This window comes from Mobula hypostoma, chromosome 6 (genome assembly GCF_963921235.1).
Source record: "Mobula hypostoma chromosome 6, sMobHyp1.1, whole genome shotgun sequence".
NCBI classification, from domain to species: Eukaryota; Metazoa; Chordata; class Chondrichthyes; order Myliobatiformes; family Myliobatidae; genus Mobula; species Mobula hypostoma.
Window position 1 is genome coordinate 135370991 of NC_086102.1, and position 15458 is coordinate 135386448.

The window sequence follows — 15458 nt, forward strand, 5'->3', positions numbered from 1 at the left end:
AATCACTGTGTAAAAAAATACTTGCCTCTTAAATATCCTTTAAACTCCTCCCCATGACACACCCTCAAGCATTACCCTCAAGTCTTTTACTCAGGGTGGAAATGTCAAATATCTGTGCCTCCCATAATTTTATATACATCAGATCAGTGGTCCCCAACCACCGGGCCGCAAAGCATGTGCTACCAGGTTGCGAGGAAACGATATGATTTGGCGATATGAAACGATACGAGTCAGCTGCACCTTTCCACATTCCCTGTCATGCACTGTTGAACTTGAACATAGGGAGGCCAACCGTCCTGTATTAGTCGGGACATCCTGTATATTGGGCTAAACTGGTTTGTCCCATACGGGACCACCCTTGTCCCGTATTTCCTCCGCTAAGGTACAGCGTTCCTATGAAACTGTTTGTAACGTAAGCCGAAATGGCGTGAAGCAAAGAAGCAATTACCATCAATTTATATGGGAAAAATTTTTGAGCATTCCCAGACCCAAAAAGTATCCTACCAAATAACACATAAAACCTAAAATAACACAAACATATAGTAAAAGCAGGAATGATATGATAAATACACAGCCTTTATAAAGCAGAAATAATGTAAGTACAGTGTAGTTTCACTTAACAGAATCGGGAAGATTAAGCCAAAACCGCTTTGTAGGAAAAAAAATTGGCACGTACGCGCATGTGCACACAGGTGCCCGTGCAAGGCTTTATGGCCATGGTAGTCTTTCTCGGGGTAAACACCAGTGTCCCGTATTTGACTGCTACTTTTGTCCCTTATTTGGGAGTGAGAAAGTTGGCAACCCTACTTGAACACTGCTCCTACACCCCCCTCCCCCGCCCCGGTTGGCTGGTCTGCGGTGCAAAAAAGATTGGGGACCCCTGCATCAGATCACCTCTCAGTTTTTGACACTCCAGTGAAAACAATCCAGGCTTGTCCAACCTCTCCTTCTTGTTAATGCTCTCTAATCCAGGCAACATCCTTTTCTGCACCCTTTTCCAAAGCCTCCACATGCTTCCTGTGATGTGGTGAACAAAACTGCATACAATACCCCAAAAGTGGCTTAGCCAAAGTTTCCCAGATGAAAATTCTGACTTGCACATCTCCCACTAATGCAAAGGATAATGCACAAAATCCCTGCAAACTTGCCACTTTTTAAAAAACATGTCAATCCTTGGTCTGACCTACTCTATAGAAATGACATAGCGTCATGGCTTAGAACTGTAACTTACCGTCAAAAGACTTGCTCAATATCAAATGAAATGAACAGAAACTAATCCAATGAGTGCCACTGTAGACTCTGAGTTGAGATGCAGGTTCATTTACAAGTCTCACAAACACAAGAACATCTGCAGATGCTGGAAATCCAAAGCAACACACACAAAATGCTGGAGGAACTCAGCACGTCAGACAGCATCTTATTGATCGGTGTTTGTTGATTGGCATTAATAAGCCCTGATTCAAGGACATTGTACTCTCCATTTAACAGTACTACTTACTAGTTAAATACACTGAACACAAAGGTTCTTTAACTGTAGTTTTAGAATTTCAAAGCAAAGTTTAATGTCTAAGTACAACCACAAGATACAATATTCTTCAAGAATAAACAAATTCAACAGCCCTGTCTCTACTGCTTCACTTTACATTCAAAATCGGCTCACTAAATATTTAAACAGGATGGGAGATCACTATTCTGTAAAAGAACTTGTTCGATTGTTAAGTTTCTATGGTGGTCCAAAGATGGGGTTGAAAGGAGGAGAACAAAAGTGCTCACTAACAGCCTGCAGATGATATCCGAGCTGGCTACTACCCTGAACAATGAAGTAAAGCACTTGAGATCATGCAGTCCATGGCCTGGCTCTGCTTAAAAGTGCATCTGTCAACACACTGGATTGGGAATGGAAACGATGATATCTGCACTGCACTTAACACGCAAACCACCACAGTGCAGAGAAATTAAAGTTCTGTATTGTGGGACAGAACGAAACTATCTCTAAAATGTCTGAACGACAACTCTATCCAAACTAACCTACAGTAAAACAAAATAGAGTACAGCTAGAAGTAGCTCACTGAAACTAAGAAATAAAAGAAAACTGTGTCACCTGGATGCTTAATATTATAACAGACTATTGAGGTCGCTGCTGTTCAATGTATTTTCAAGAATGGAACTCAATAGCATAAAAAAAAATTTTTAAACTTACATTTTAAGAATAGGTGTTGTGGTGATGAACAATGAATAATTTGAGAAATATGTATGTGTATTTCATTTTCATATCTGGATCCTGGATTCAAATCCCTGGTATGATTAAATTTCCTATTTCTACAATTGTAAAGGTTGAACACAAATGAGCTTGGTCAATTTTGGCAAAGATTTTAAAATTGGGCTCCAACTCCAGAACTGAAATAAAACTGACGGCTTCATTTGCAGAGTTTATTATTGGCTGGCAAGAGAAATGGCAGCATCACAATCACGTAGCAGAAGGCTCTCCTGTGAGACTGGGATTAAGCTCTGTAGCTGAGGGGCCTTTACACTGCACCTGGTCTGTGCTAGAATGAACAAGTGGCTAGATGCCAGTCAGTACTAATATTAAAGTACTAACATTAAAACAATGGAAAAATGACAAAAAATGAAAAATATAAAATAAAATTTATCTTAAAAACCTTACTGGTAAGGATACCTTAAATTATAACAGGGTTTCTCTTGTTACAGTTCAAAATACAAAGCACTTCACAACCATAATTGCACAATCAATTTAATACTGTTGAAGCAATATATCCTTAATTGTTTGGGAAAGAGGTCAAAAAGTGTATAGGGTGGACCATTTCCTTTGTATTCCTTTGTAATAAATTTAATACTCTAACTTTTATGTATGGGTTTTAGTAATGTCAAAATCACTTAAAATTAAGCAAACAGGACTTAGGCAGGCTTTTCAACTCATTTATTCTGGCAGGGAATGGTTTTGGTATTGTAATGTATACTGCTGAAGTTGCTTCTTGGAGAGAAAGCAACTTACAGATCAAACAAGCTGAATGACTTTGCCTGGTGCAGTTTTTTTTTATCTTAAGTGAAATAAATCAAGATGAAATATGGACCTTAATAGCTTTCATACCGGAATAAAAAAACTATGTCAAATTGGATTTGTTGAAGTAAGTAACAAACACTTAAAATGGAAACTTTTGCAGTTCAATGCTTCCAAACTTTAGCTCTCCAAAGTGAATGAGTATAACAATAAAATTGTTTTGAGTAAAACCTATTGAAATACAAGCATTTTGTACTCGAAAAGGGTTATGAATATATTTTCAAAATAGTTGGCCTTACTGAAAACAACTTACAAAGTTTTGTTTTTGGCATATGTCAGTGATCACCAAAAACCACAAGCCTAATGCCACCAAAAAAAACTGTTCTTGTATTCTTCTCTCTCTCTCTCTCCATAATCTTTATTAGCTACTATGATTAGCATTAATTTTCATTAGGATATAGAATTAAAGCTATTCTGTTGATTTTATCATTACAACTTTCCTTACCAAACACAGTGTTACAGAAAGAAGGATTTATGCTTTTGGATAATACAGAATCAACTGTCTGCAGAGTCTCTATTGACAATTATTACTGACGTCAAAAATAGAACTAAAATTATTTGGTTTTATGTTTGAAATGATAGTACCTCAATCAAAATATTAACACTTGGTTTATTAAGGAAGAAGTAGAAGTCTGAAGGCCTGTTTTTGACAGTAGGCAAAATAAAATTGTTAAAGAGTCGAAGAGCGCTGTAGTACAGAAACAGGCCCTTTAGCCCATTCCTTGCCAAACTGTTATTCTGCCTAGTCCCATTGACCTGTGCTTGGAACATAGCCCTCCATACACCTCCCATCCATGTACTTCTCCAAACTTCTCTAAAATGTTACAATCAAAACTGCATCCACTACTTCTGCTGACAACTCATTCCACACTCATATCACCCTCTGAGTGAAGATGATACTCAAGTTTCCCCTAAATATTTCACACTTTACCATCTGAAATAACCTTTCAAATAATCATTCTGCCCTTCACATACCCATTATATCTGCCTCTTTTGCCACTTTAATGATCTTCCCGAATGCAAACTGCTGCATTGTTTTTAATAAAAACTTACTAGCAAAAGTTCAGATTTTCAAATGTAATGATTGTATAATAAATTTCATCACAGCTGCATAAGACTTGGCACATAAATAACAATGCAGTTACTGTCCATCACACTGCTGGAGTTTGGGACAGTATTGAAGGTCTTTCATCTCTGACTGTCTGCGGCCATCTTCTCTATTGTGCCCCAGGAGTGGTTCAGGGTCCTCATTTCTGCTTCTGCGGTATGGTGCTAAGATGTCTTTGGTCTCTCACATTTCCTCCGCCCTTCAGGGGTCCAATGAAGTGCTGTCTTAATGATAGGGTTGGCCTCTCTTGTCATCACATGCCCAATCCATCTCCAATGTTTCCTCATGATGATTATGGCCATGTCCTCTTGATGACACTGAAGGAGTAGGACTTGGCTGGAGATCTTTCTTAGCTAGAAAATACCGAGAACCTTCTGGAAGCTCACGGCATGGAACAACAACAGCTTGGCAAGGTTGTTCTCTGTTATGTGCCAACATTCTGGCCCGTACAAGAGTATGGACAGAACACGGCCCTGGTATAGCTTCTCCTTGGTGTGGATACTATACTTAATTAATCCCCATATGTAGCTCATTGATCTGAAGATGTTTCTAACTTTGCTGAGACTGCACTAGATATCGCTCTTTGTCCCACCATCCGGCTGAATGATGCCGCCCAGATAGGTGAATCTGCCAGTGCTGGTTAAGTCAATGCCATATGCCATGACGGGGGCAGGAGGAGACTCTACATTGAGGTGATAGTCTCAGTCTTTCTCTGGCTGAGGCCAACCTGTCCATCAAAGATACTCAGGTGTTGAGTTTACTCTTGCATGTGCTGGTATGTATGTGATAGTAATACGAGGTCATCCACAAAGTCACCGTCTTCTAAAGTCGAGAACAGAGTCTACCCAAAGCCTCTCTGCTCATCTTTTGGTATTGGTCTCGTATCCTAGTCAATTACCGGGTTAAACAATATTGCCAACATCACACAGCCTTGCCTGACCCCTGTCTTGACTTCAAAGCTCAAGCTGAAGTCCCCAACTGTGCAGGTGAAATTAGCATATAAACTCTGGATAAGCTAAACAATTTTGGAAGGATAGCACATGATCTGAGAATTCGCCAAAGGTTCTCCCTGTGGCTGTTATCCAAAGCCTTTTCAAAGTCCATGAAATTCACATACAGTTGTCTCTGCCACTCTGTGCACTGTTCTATAATGCTATGCAATATGAGGGTTTAGACAACACAGCCTGGTTCCTCCTGAAGCCAGCTTGCTCTTTCCTCAAGCACACACCAACAGCATCTGTAATCCACTGGACAATGACTTTGGCAAGGATCTTGCTGGGTTCTGATAAAAGTGTGATGCCACGCCAGTTGTTGCAATCAAGTTAGTACTCCTTTCTTGGGGATCCTAACAATGACTCCCTTTGTCCAGTTCTTGAGTATTGCCCCCATTCCCAGATTATCGTAAACAGTGGTTGCAAGGTGTGTTGCTGCAACTTCTGGTTCAGCTTTGAACAGTTCGCCATTTCGATTGTCATGTCCTGGAGCTTTGCTGTTCTTTAATTATTTAATCACAGCAACAATCTCTTCTTTCTTGGGTGGATTTGTGTTGATGTCAAGGTCCTCTACTGGCTCTTGAATGCCAGATTCTTCTTCTGCCGGTGGACTATTCTGTAATTTTCTGAAATACTCTGTCCATTGTACTTTGTCCATTCTCACAGGACACTATCTGGCCTGGAACTTCCCGCATACCAATTTTGAAATCTTGTACATATTTCCCTGATCACCTCAACCGGCTGCTGCTTTGGCCTCCTCTGCAGGGACTTCCATGTAGACTCTCTTACCCTTTCTTACAAATCTCTTCATTTTCTTGTTAGCTTCAGTGCATGTAGTTGAAGTTTTCACCTTAATTTATGTTAACATTTTCTTCTTAATTTTCTGTCTTTTTTTCTAATGCTGTCCATGCTTCCTGCTGTATCCATTCTTTGTTCTTCTTTCCAGCTCCATATCTTAGACAAGCCTCACTGCTCTCCTTGAAGACTGAGGCAATCTGGTTCCACATTGTGTTGATCCTGTCTACTGACACACTCTCAAGGTTTTGCAAGGCCTGGAATCTGTTCTTAAGATGAATGCTGAAGGCAGATCTCACACCAGTGTCCTTGAGCTTTTCAACATTAAAACATTTTTGTACATGTGTTCTGGTCCCAGTGCTTCTCAGCTTGAGTTTCATCACTGCTATCTTCCTGCATCTGCTGCTCTGTTCACCTTTACAACCTGCAAGGATTGGCTCCACATACCATTGATCACTTAATGGTAAATCTGGCTCTTGTCATTGAGTGAGCACCATGTCAGTTTGTGGATTTCACGGTGAGGAAAGTGGGTCCCTCCTTTGACCAGATAGTTCACGGCACAGAATTTCACCAGTCTTTCACTACTGTTATTCATTGTTCCACACCTGCACCTGCAGTTTGGTGAAACAGCGAGGAACCAGGTGTTGCAAGGCTGCCCAGGCACTCGGTTTTGTCTGGGTGACATCATTGTTACCAGTGAGGATGACAAGGAACAGCCCCAAAATTTCAAAACAATGTTATAAAGATTTGAAGATTATGGGCTAACGCAACAAGTGTGAATTATTTCAAACAAGCATTCGTTTCTGTGGGGTCACAATATTGATACACAAGGATTACACATGTGTGCTGAGAAAATTCAAACATGTACCAAGACCAAAGGACAAGACACAGCTGAGATCCTTTGTAGGATTTATCAATTACTGTAATAGTTTCCTGGCAAACCTGGCTGCTCTGCTCTACCCCTTGAACCCATTACTACAGATTGGGAAGAAATAGCAATGGACAAAGTAATGTGAAGTAACTTTTCAAAAGACAAAGGAAATGGTGACATCAGGCACTGTACTGACATATTATGAAGCACATTGCCCTTTATGCCTCACTTTATGATATATCTGCAATCATGTCCCATGTTAAGAGTGATGGAAGGGAACACACAATAGCTTTTGCATCACATTCCCTTATTGCTCCAGAGAATAAAATATGCACAGATTGCCAGAAAGGCATTCAGTCTGGTTTGGGGTTTAAAATGTTTCAATCAGTACTTGTATGGGAGAGAGTTTATCCTTATTACTGACCATCAACCACTGGTGTCCATTTTCAGTCCACGGAAGGGTGCTCCACTAACAGCAGCAGCACGAATGCAGAGATGGGCTCTGTTTCTTGGGGTACACAATTACAAGATCAAATTCAAGAGGACAACTAATTATGGAAAGTCTGATAGATTGGCCCGTTATCCCTTGGAAAAAGAAATACCTGAAAAATTTACAAAAGAGGACACTTTGCTTGATGTATTCTCCCCAATGCAAATCACAGACACAGATCATCCAGAGGGAGATCTGAAAAGACCTCACACAGACTCAGGAGTACATGGTCACTCAAAGTGGCTGGAATGTTCAGCTGAAATTTCAGATACCCCATTTTTACCAGCACTGGGATGAACTTGCCCTTGACAGGGTTGCCTTATGTGGGGATTGAGAATTGTTGTTACATCCAAACTGACAGCTGAAATGTTGGAGGAGCTACGTGCCAGTCACCTAGGTGTGGTCAAAATGAAAGCATTCACTCGAAGCTTTGTCTGGTGGCTTGCTGTAAATCAGCGGATCGAGCAGTTAGCCATGCACTGTTTGAGATGCCAACATGTCCAGAAGAAAAGTATCCAGACCTGTCAGAACCACTTCCTGCAGGCCCAGAATCAACTCCTACAACCACCAAGGAAGAGGCCGCAGAACCTGAGGTCATTTCACAGCCTCAAGTTTCACCTGCCAAGCAGGGTGAACCCACCTTATCAGGAAAGATGTTGAGTAAGAAATCTTCCACAGCAATTTAATCTTTAGGCCTGAATGGGACAATTTTAAATTTATTATGCTGTGGACGTCTATATAGTAGTAGTATCATAGAGAGTACTGTGTGGTAGAAGTAAGAAGTATGTGAATGATATAGGTCATAACGCCACCACATCATATATGAGCGCCTCACTAAAGAAAAACAAAGTAGACCCGTTTTCTGGCTCCCGCGTTTTTTCTTCAATTAGTTTCTGAAGTTACAAAATGTAACAGTCATCCCCACATTTTTGTTCAAGTTAACCCTATTTAAGTGCAGCAGTGGCCATCATGACCTCTTCCAATTTCTGAGCCACTCTGAGTTGGATGAGAAAGAAAAAATACCAGATCATGATCTTCAAGTACACTGTGCGTACCAGGATGAGCTGCATAAAGACACATCAGAGAGATTTCAGGATCTTCCCTTGATCCAAATTCCAGATCGAGTAATAAATCCATTCCTGAACACTCCTAATGAGGTATTAATAGGAAGGATGGAAGAAGAACTGATCTTGCTACAAAGTAACTTTTGAGCTAAAGCCGAGGTTCAAAAAAAAATCATATCACGTCTTTTGGTTGCAGAAATAAGTCTCTGAACTCTATCCTGCACTGTGGAAAAAAAGTCAAGATGTTCTTTATTGCCTTTCCAACATCACATTTAGTGGAGCATGGTTTCAATGCAGTTGCCCAACTTCTCTCAAAGCAATGAAACAGACTGTAAATGACTGAAAATGGGGATCTGAGACTACTTCAGAATGACATTCAGCCTGATGTTGAGAAGCTGATATCACTGTACCAAGCCCATCCATCTCATTGAAAGATGAAAAAGCAATGTAGTGAATAATTGACTACTGCTGTACACTCTAAAATTGTTGGTGAAAATTGTTTTTAAACTGTAATTAAATATATAATTTTATTTGTAGCTTTAAATAGATTTGAATAATTTTTGCAATTATTTGTCATTGCTTTGAATTTGAACTCTTCCTATTTTCTTTCACTATGCATTGTAGAGCAAATTTTTTAAATTTTTATGTAATGGCCGGAAAGGGAGAGGGGTGTGCTGGAGATGTGGTCTGGGAACCAAAAGGACAGTAACCTGAAGAAGTTTGGGAACCACTAAATTTTAGACCACACAAGGCAGCTCCACCTGGTTAGTGAAACATCCCTTAATATCCCATGACAATTACCACAAAGCACAGTTTTCCAAGCTTCAGAATCAGGGAGAAGAGATTACTTTTCCAGTCTTTTTCTTTTATACATTCTTTCCACACACAACCTTTCTACAGTCTATCCAACCATTGGAACTTAGCTATAACCAGCAATCTTCCTTACCTTAACAATGGAATAAAGATCTTTTCCTAACCTCTACCTAACATCTTTAGAAAAGTACAGCACAGGAACAGGACTTTCCACTCTTGATGTTGTGCTGAAATAGTTAAATTAGTAGTCGAATGCCCAACTAAATTAATCCCTTCTGCCAAGATAACATCCATATCCTCCCATTTCCTACACATTCACGTGCCTCGAGAGCCACTAAGAGCATCATGAACGCATCTACCATGTTTGTTTCCACTACCACCAGTGGCAGAGCATTCCAGGAAGCCACCACTGTCATTGCATGACATTGTCTCTAAAACACTTTATTCTGCACTGTTCTTCCTTCATGCACTTCAACACTGTACATACAATGCCTATAAAATATATTCACTCCGCCCCCCCCCCCCAGAAGTTTTCATGACGTATTGTTTTACAACATTGAATCACAATAGATTTAATTTGGCTTTTTTGACACTGATCAACAAAAAAGATTCTTTTGTGTCAAAGTGAAAACATATTTCCATATATTGGTCTAAATGCATTACAATTATTAAACACAAAATAATTGATTGCATAATTACTCACCCCCTTCATGTCAGTATTTAGTAGATGCATCTTTGGCAGCAAATACTACCTTGAGTCTGTATAGATATGTCTCTATCAGCTTTACACATCTAAACACTGCAATTTTTCCCCATTCTTCTTTACAAACCTGCTGAAGCTCTGTCAGATTGCATAGGGATCCTGAGTGAACAGCCTTTTACAAGTCCAGCACAAATTCTCAATTGGATTGAGGTCAGGACCCTGACTTGGCCACTCCAGGACATTAACTTGGTTGTTTTTAAGCCATTCCAGTGTAGCTTTGGCTTTATGCTTTGGGTCATTGTCTTGCTGGAAAACAAATTTTCTTCCAAGCACAGTTCTCTTGCAGACTGCATCAGGTTTTCCTCCAGGATTTCCCTGTATTTTGTTGCATTCATTTTACCCTCTACCTTCACTAGTTTTCCAGGGCCTGCTACAGTGAAGCATCCCCACAGCATGATGCAGCCACCACCACGCTTCATGGTAGGGATGGTGTATTTTTGATGATGCGTGGTGTTTGGCTTATGCCAAACGCAGAGTTTAGTCTGATAGCCAAAAGGCTCAGTTTTGTTTTCATCACACCACAGAACCTCCTTCCAGCTGACTTCAGAGTCTCCCACATGCCTTCTGGCAAACTTTAGCCGAGATTTCATGAGAGAATTTTTTTCAACAGTTGCTTTCACTTTGCCACTCTCCCATAAAGCTGTGACTGGTGAAGCACCCAGGCAACAGTTGTTGTATGCACAGTCTCTCCCATCTCAGCCACTGAAGCTTGTTAACTCCTCCAGAGCTGCCATAGGTTTCTTGGTGGTCCCCCTCACTAGCCTTCTTCTTGTACAGTGACTCAGATTTTGAGGACAGCCTGCTCTAGGCAGGTTTACAGCTGTGCCATATTCTTTCCATTTCTTAATGATTGACTTAACTGTACTCCAGGAGATATTCAGTGACTTGGCAATTTTCTTGTATCCATCTCCTGACTTGTGCTTTTCAATAATTTTTTGTAGAGTTGCTTAGTGTCTGTTTGTCTTCATGGTGTAATTTTTGACAGGATACTGACTCACCAGCTGTTGGACCTTCTAGTTATGGGTGTAATTTTACGACAATCAATTGAAACACCTTAACTGAACACAGGCATTGAAAAACAGATCTCCATTTAACTAATTATGTGACTTCTAAAACCGATTAGCTGCACTAGTGATGATTTGATGTGTCATAATAAAGGGGGCGAATACATATGCAATCAAATATTTTGTGTTTTAAGTTTGTAATTAATTTGGATCTCTTTGTAGAGATCTGTTTTCACTTTGGCACGAAGGAGTCTTTTTCTGTTGATCAATGTCAGAGAAAGCCAAATTAAATCCACTGAGATTCAATGTTGTAAAACAATAAAACACGAAAACTTCCGGGGGTGGGGGGCGGGCGAATACTTTTTATAGGCACTGTACCCAAATCAAAAGCCGTGGATGAACCAGGAGATTTGTAGTCTGCTGAGGGCCAGATTTGAGGCTTTCAAGCCTGGTGATCTAGGACTATACAAGGCGGCCAGGAATGACTTACAGAGGGCTAGCTAAAGAGCAAAAGAACAATTCCAAATGAGGCAGAATCAGATGAACGTCAACTCTGGCAGGGTTTGCAGGCCATTACTTCCTACAAAGTGAAGCCTAACATCATAAATGGCAGTAATATTACACTCCCAGATGAGCTCAACGTCTTTTACGCGCGCTTCGAAAGGGAGAATAAAACTACATCTATGAGTATCCCTGCAGCATCTGGTAACCCTGTGATCTCTGTCTCAGAGGCCAACATCAGAATGTCTTTCAAGAGGGTGAACCCTCGCAAGGTGGCAGGCCCCAATGGTGTACCAGGTAGGGCTCTGAAAACCTATGCCACCAACTGGTGGGTGTGTTCAAAGACATTTTCAATCTCTTATTGTTCAGTCAGAAGCTTCCACCTGCTTCAAAAGGGCAACAATCATAACCATGCCCGAGAAGAGCAGGGAGACTGCCTTAGTGACCATCGTCTACTAGTGATACAGTGATTTGAGAAGTTGGTAATGGCTAGAATCAACTCCTGCCTAAGCAAGGACCTGGACCCACTCAATTTGCCTATCGCCACAATCGGTCTACAGCAGATGCAGTCACATTAGCTCTCCACACAGCCTTGGATCACCTGGACAATACCAACACTTATATCAGGATGCTGCTTATTGACGAGAGCTCAGTGTTTAACACCATCACTCCTACAATTCTGATCAAGAAGCTCCGAAACCTGGGCCTCTGTAACTCCCTCTGCAACTTATTTCCTCACCTGAAGACCACAGTCAGTGTGGATTGGAAATAACCATTGAACCTTGCTGATAATCAGCAATAGTGCACCTCAAAGATGCGTGGCTAGCCCACTGTTCTTCTATTTCTACACCCATGTATAAGTGGCTAGGCACAGTTCAAATGCCATCTCTAAATGTGCTGACGACCCACTGTTGCTGGCAGAATTTCAGATGGAGACAAGAATGCACATCGGAGCAAGATCAATCAGCTGGTTGAGCGGTGTCACAGCAACACACTTGCATTCCATGTCAGTAAGACCCAAGAATTGATTGTTGACTTCAGAAAGGGTAAGACGAGGGAATACACAGTAGTACTTATCGAGGGGTCACAAGTGAAAAGGGTGAGCAATTTCAAGTTCCTGGGTGTCAACATCTCTGAGGTACTATCCTGACCCCAACAAGACAGAGGTTGATAGGTTTTTGATTGATCACGGCATGAAGAGATATGGGAGCTGAGAGGAAAATTGGATCAGCTTTGAAGAAATGGTGGAGAAGACTTGACGGGCCAAATTGCTTTACTCTGATCCTGTATCTTATGGTCTAATATTGATGCAGTTACAAAGGAGGCATGACAGCCTTCTATACTTCATTAGGAGTTTGAAGAGATTTGCCATGTGACCGAAGATTCTCGCAAATTTCTATAGGTGTACCATGGAAAGCATTCTAACTGGCTGCATCACTGCCTGGTAGGAGGTGGGGGCACTGCACAGGATCAGAATAAGCTATAGAAAGTTGTAAACTCAGTCAGCTCTATCATGGGCACTAGCTGCCCCAGCATCCAGGACATCTTCAAGGAATGATGCCTCAAAAAGGCGGCATCCAGCATTAAGGACCCCCATCACCCAGGACATGCCCTCTTCTCATTGCCACCATTAGGCACACACCAAATGATTCAGGAACGGCCTCTTCCCCTCTGCCATCAGATTTATGAATGTTGAACCAATGAACAGTATCTCACTACTTTTTCTTTTTTTTATACTTACTATAATTCATATTAAGCCTGATTCTGATTCTGAAATAGCTGAGCACCAGTGATTTCAGACTGAAGAACACAAGGATTCAAGCCTACAAGATTCTCTTTTTATCCATTTTGATGCAAGCATATTTCCCTTGCTAAAAAACCAAGCTGCAAAACTCTTCAATGAGTAAAACAGAGCAACAAGAAAGATGGTTTAAAGCTGTAACAGGAAAGTTTAACAATTATTATAATTATTCTTACCTGTTCTTCATCAGGAAGCTCTATAGCTTCATACTGCAAAACCTTAGATGTCTCACTGAAAAACAAAGTTATTACTGTTAGACCTAAAATAGCTATGCTGCAGATATTCAGTTTTAGAGACTTTTTAAAATAAATAAGTCCATCCGTAATCTATTAGTAGCTTCTGCAGATGAAGCATCTTCATGATAATATGAGGAACTGCCACAAAGGCCCATTCTCTTGGCCTTCACCTTTCTTTCACTCTCCTTCAAACATTGACAGATTTTCTGTGACACCAGATCATCATCATGTGCTGTGTCGTATTACGTGGGTGATCATGATCTAAGATCATTATTGTTCTTGGTAAATTCTGCATAAGTAGCTTGCCATGGCTTTCTTTTGGAACGTGTCTTTCCAAACAGATGACCCCAGCCATAGTCAATGCTCTTCAGAGATTGTCTGTGGTCACATAACCAGAACTTGTGATATGCACCAGCTGCTCATACAACCATCCACCATCTGCTCCCATGACTTCACGTGACCCCGAGTGGGGGGCTAAGCAGGTGCTATACTTTGACCTGCAAGTTAGTGGAGGGAAGGAGCACCTTACACCTCTTTAGATAGAGATGCGTCTCCACCCCACTACCCAACACTGGAAATTACTACCATGAAAATGCTAACAAACTACTATTCACTTTTTTAAATTGGTTGATGCACAACAGTTTAATGAATTTTCCAGTGAAGAGATGCATCCAGAGCAGGCACTGGGAACAGGGACTCCTTAGTGTCCAGTCCATACTCTTAGCTCACCGCTGAAGCAGATGCTGAACTATCAGGATTCTAAACAATGGGACAACTGGTGTTTCACTGCAGTTTCATTCTTTCACATTTAAGCTGGCTTATTATTGCCACTTATTAATGTGAACTTCGGTGGAAATTCTCAATGGCAAGCATCCGCAATGAGTCAGGACTAATTACTTGATTGCTGTGGGATAGAAGTGCGGTATGGGAATACCATATGGCAACAAATTCACGACAAGAGACTGGTACAGGATAAAAAGAACATTTACAAAACTAAGTTTAAACAAAAAATGTATTTCATAAGGAAGCTGCTTTGGCAAAATGTGCAAATAAACATTGCTTAAACAGCAATGTATATGCGCAATCATTCAATATGTTAAGAATTATGAACACACGAACCCATTTTTTTTGGAAAAGTCAGTCGTGGGATTTTATTTAAAACAGGCCTTCAAACAGAAATGCAAACTATCAGCAACACACAGAGTACAGGATCATCATTGTTGCCATTTTTTAAACCCTCGTCATTTTTTCCAGAACAAAGGCATCAGTGTCTGACTTATTTGATTTTGTTATGGGAGCAGATTTCTGTGAAGTATTCCGCTTGACATTTAGCTTAAATGTCACAAAAACAAACAATGAAAGGTTATGTTAATAGGCTGTACGTCTGGAAAGCTCAGCTTGCACACTCATTTCACAAAATATGTAAGTATTTAAAATCGCCACCCATTGACACTGGCAAAATAGAAACAAATATGAAAGGGTTAGAATTCTAAATTCAAAATAAGTTTTGGGTGCAGTTACAATGCTGAAGAGTCAGGGAATTCACTGCTGTTGCATGAGTATCGAAAGCTACAGGTACAGGGCAGCACTGTAGCATAGTGGACAGCATGGTATTGGCAACCCAGGTTCAATTCCTGCCACTGACTGTAAGGAGTTCGTATGGTCTCCCTGTGACCACATGGGTTTCCTCTGGAGCTCTGGTTTCCTCCCACAGTCCAAAGACTAGTTGGTAGGTTAACTGGTCATTGTAATTTATCCTATGATTAGGTGAGGATTAAATTGGGGGGATTGCTGAGCAGCATGGCTCAAAGAGCCAGAAGGGCCTATTTTGTGCTGCATCTCAATAAATAAATAAATAGAAAGCTGAGAGAATTGAACATTAGCTGCTCAAGAGAGGCTGTGGCAAGGAGTGAGAGGTGGGATATAGGTTCTTTACTTTGT

General features: G+C 40.7%; 1 protein-coding gene across 1 annotated transcript in view; it reads right to left on the minus strand.

The window, feature by feature from the left end:
- ndufa10 (NADH:ubiquinone oxidoreductase subunit A10) overlaps positions 1–15458 on the minus strand; it is a 104521-nt gene that overhangs the window by 33907 nt on the left and 55156 nt on the right. The window contains exon 7 of the mRNA XM_063051794.1: positions 13458–13512. Coding sequence (XP_062907864.1) covers positions 13458–13512 — 55 coding nt within the window. The remainder of the gene's footprint in view (positions 1–13457; positions 13513–15458) is intronic.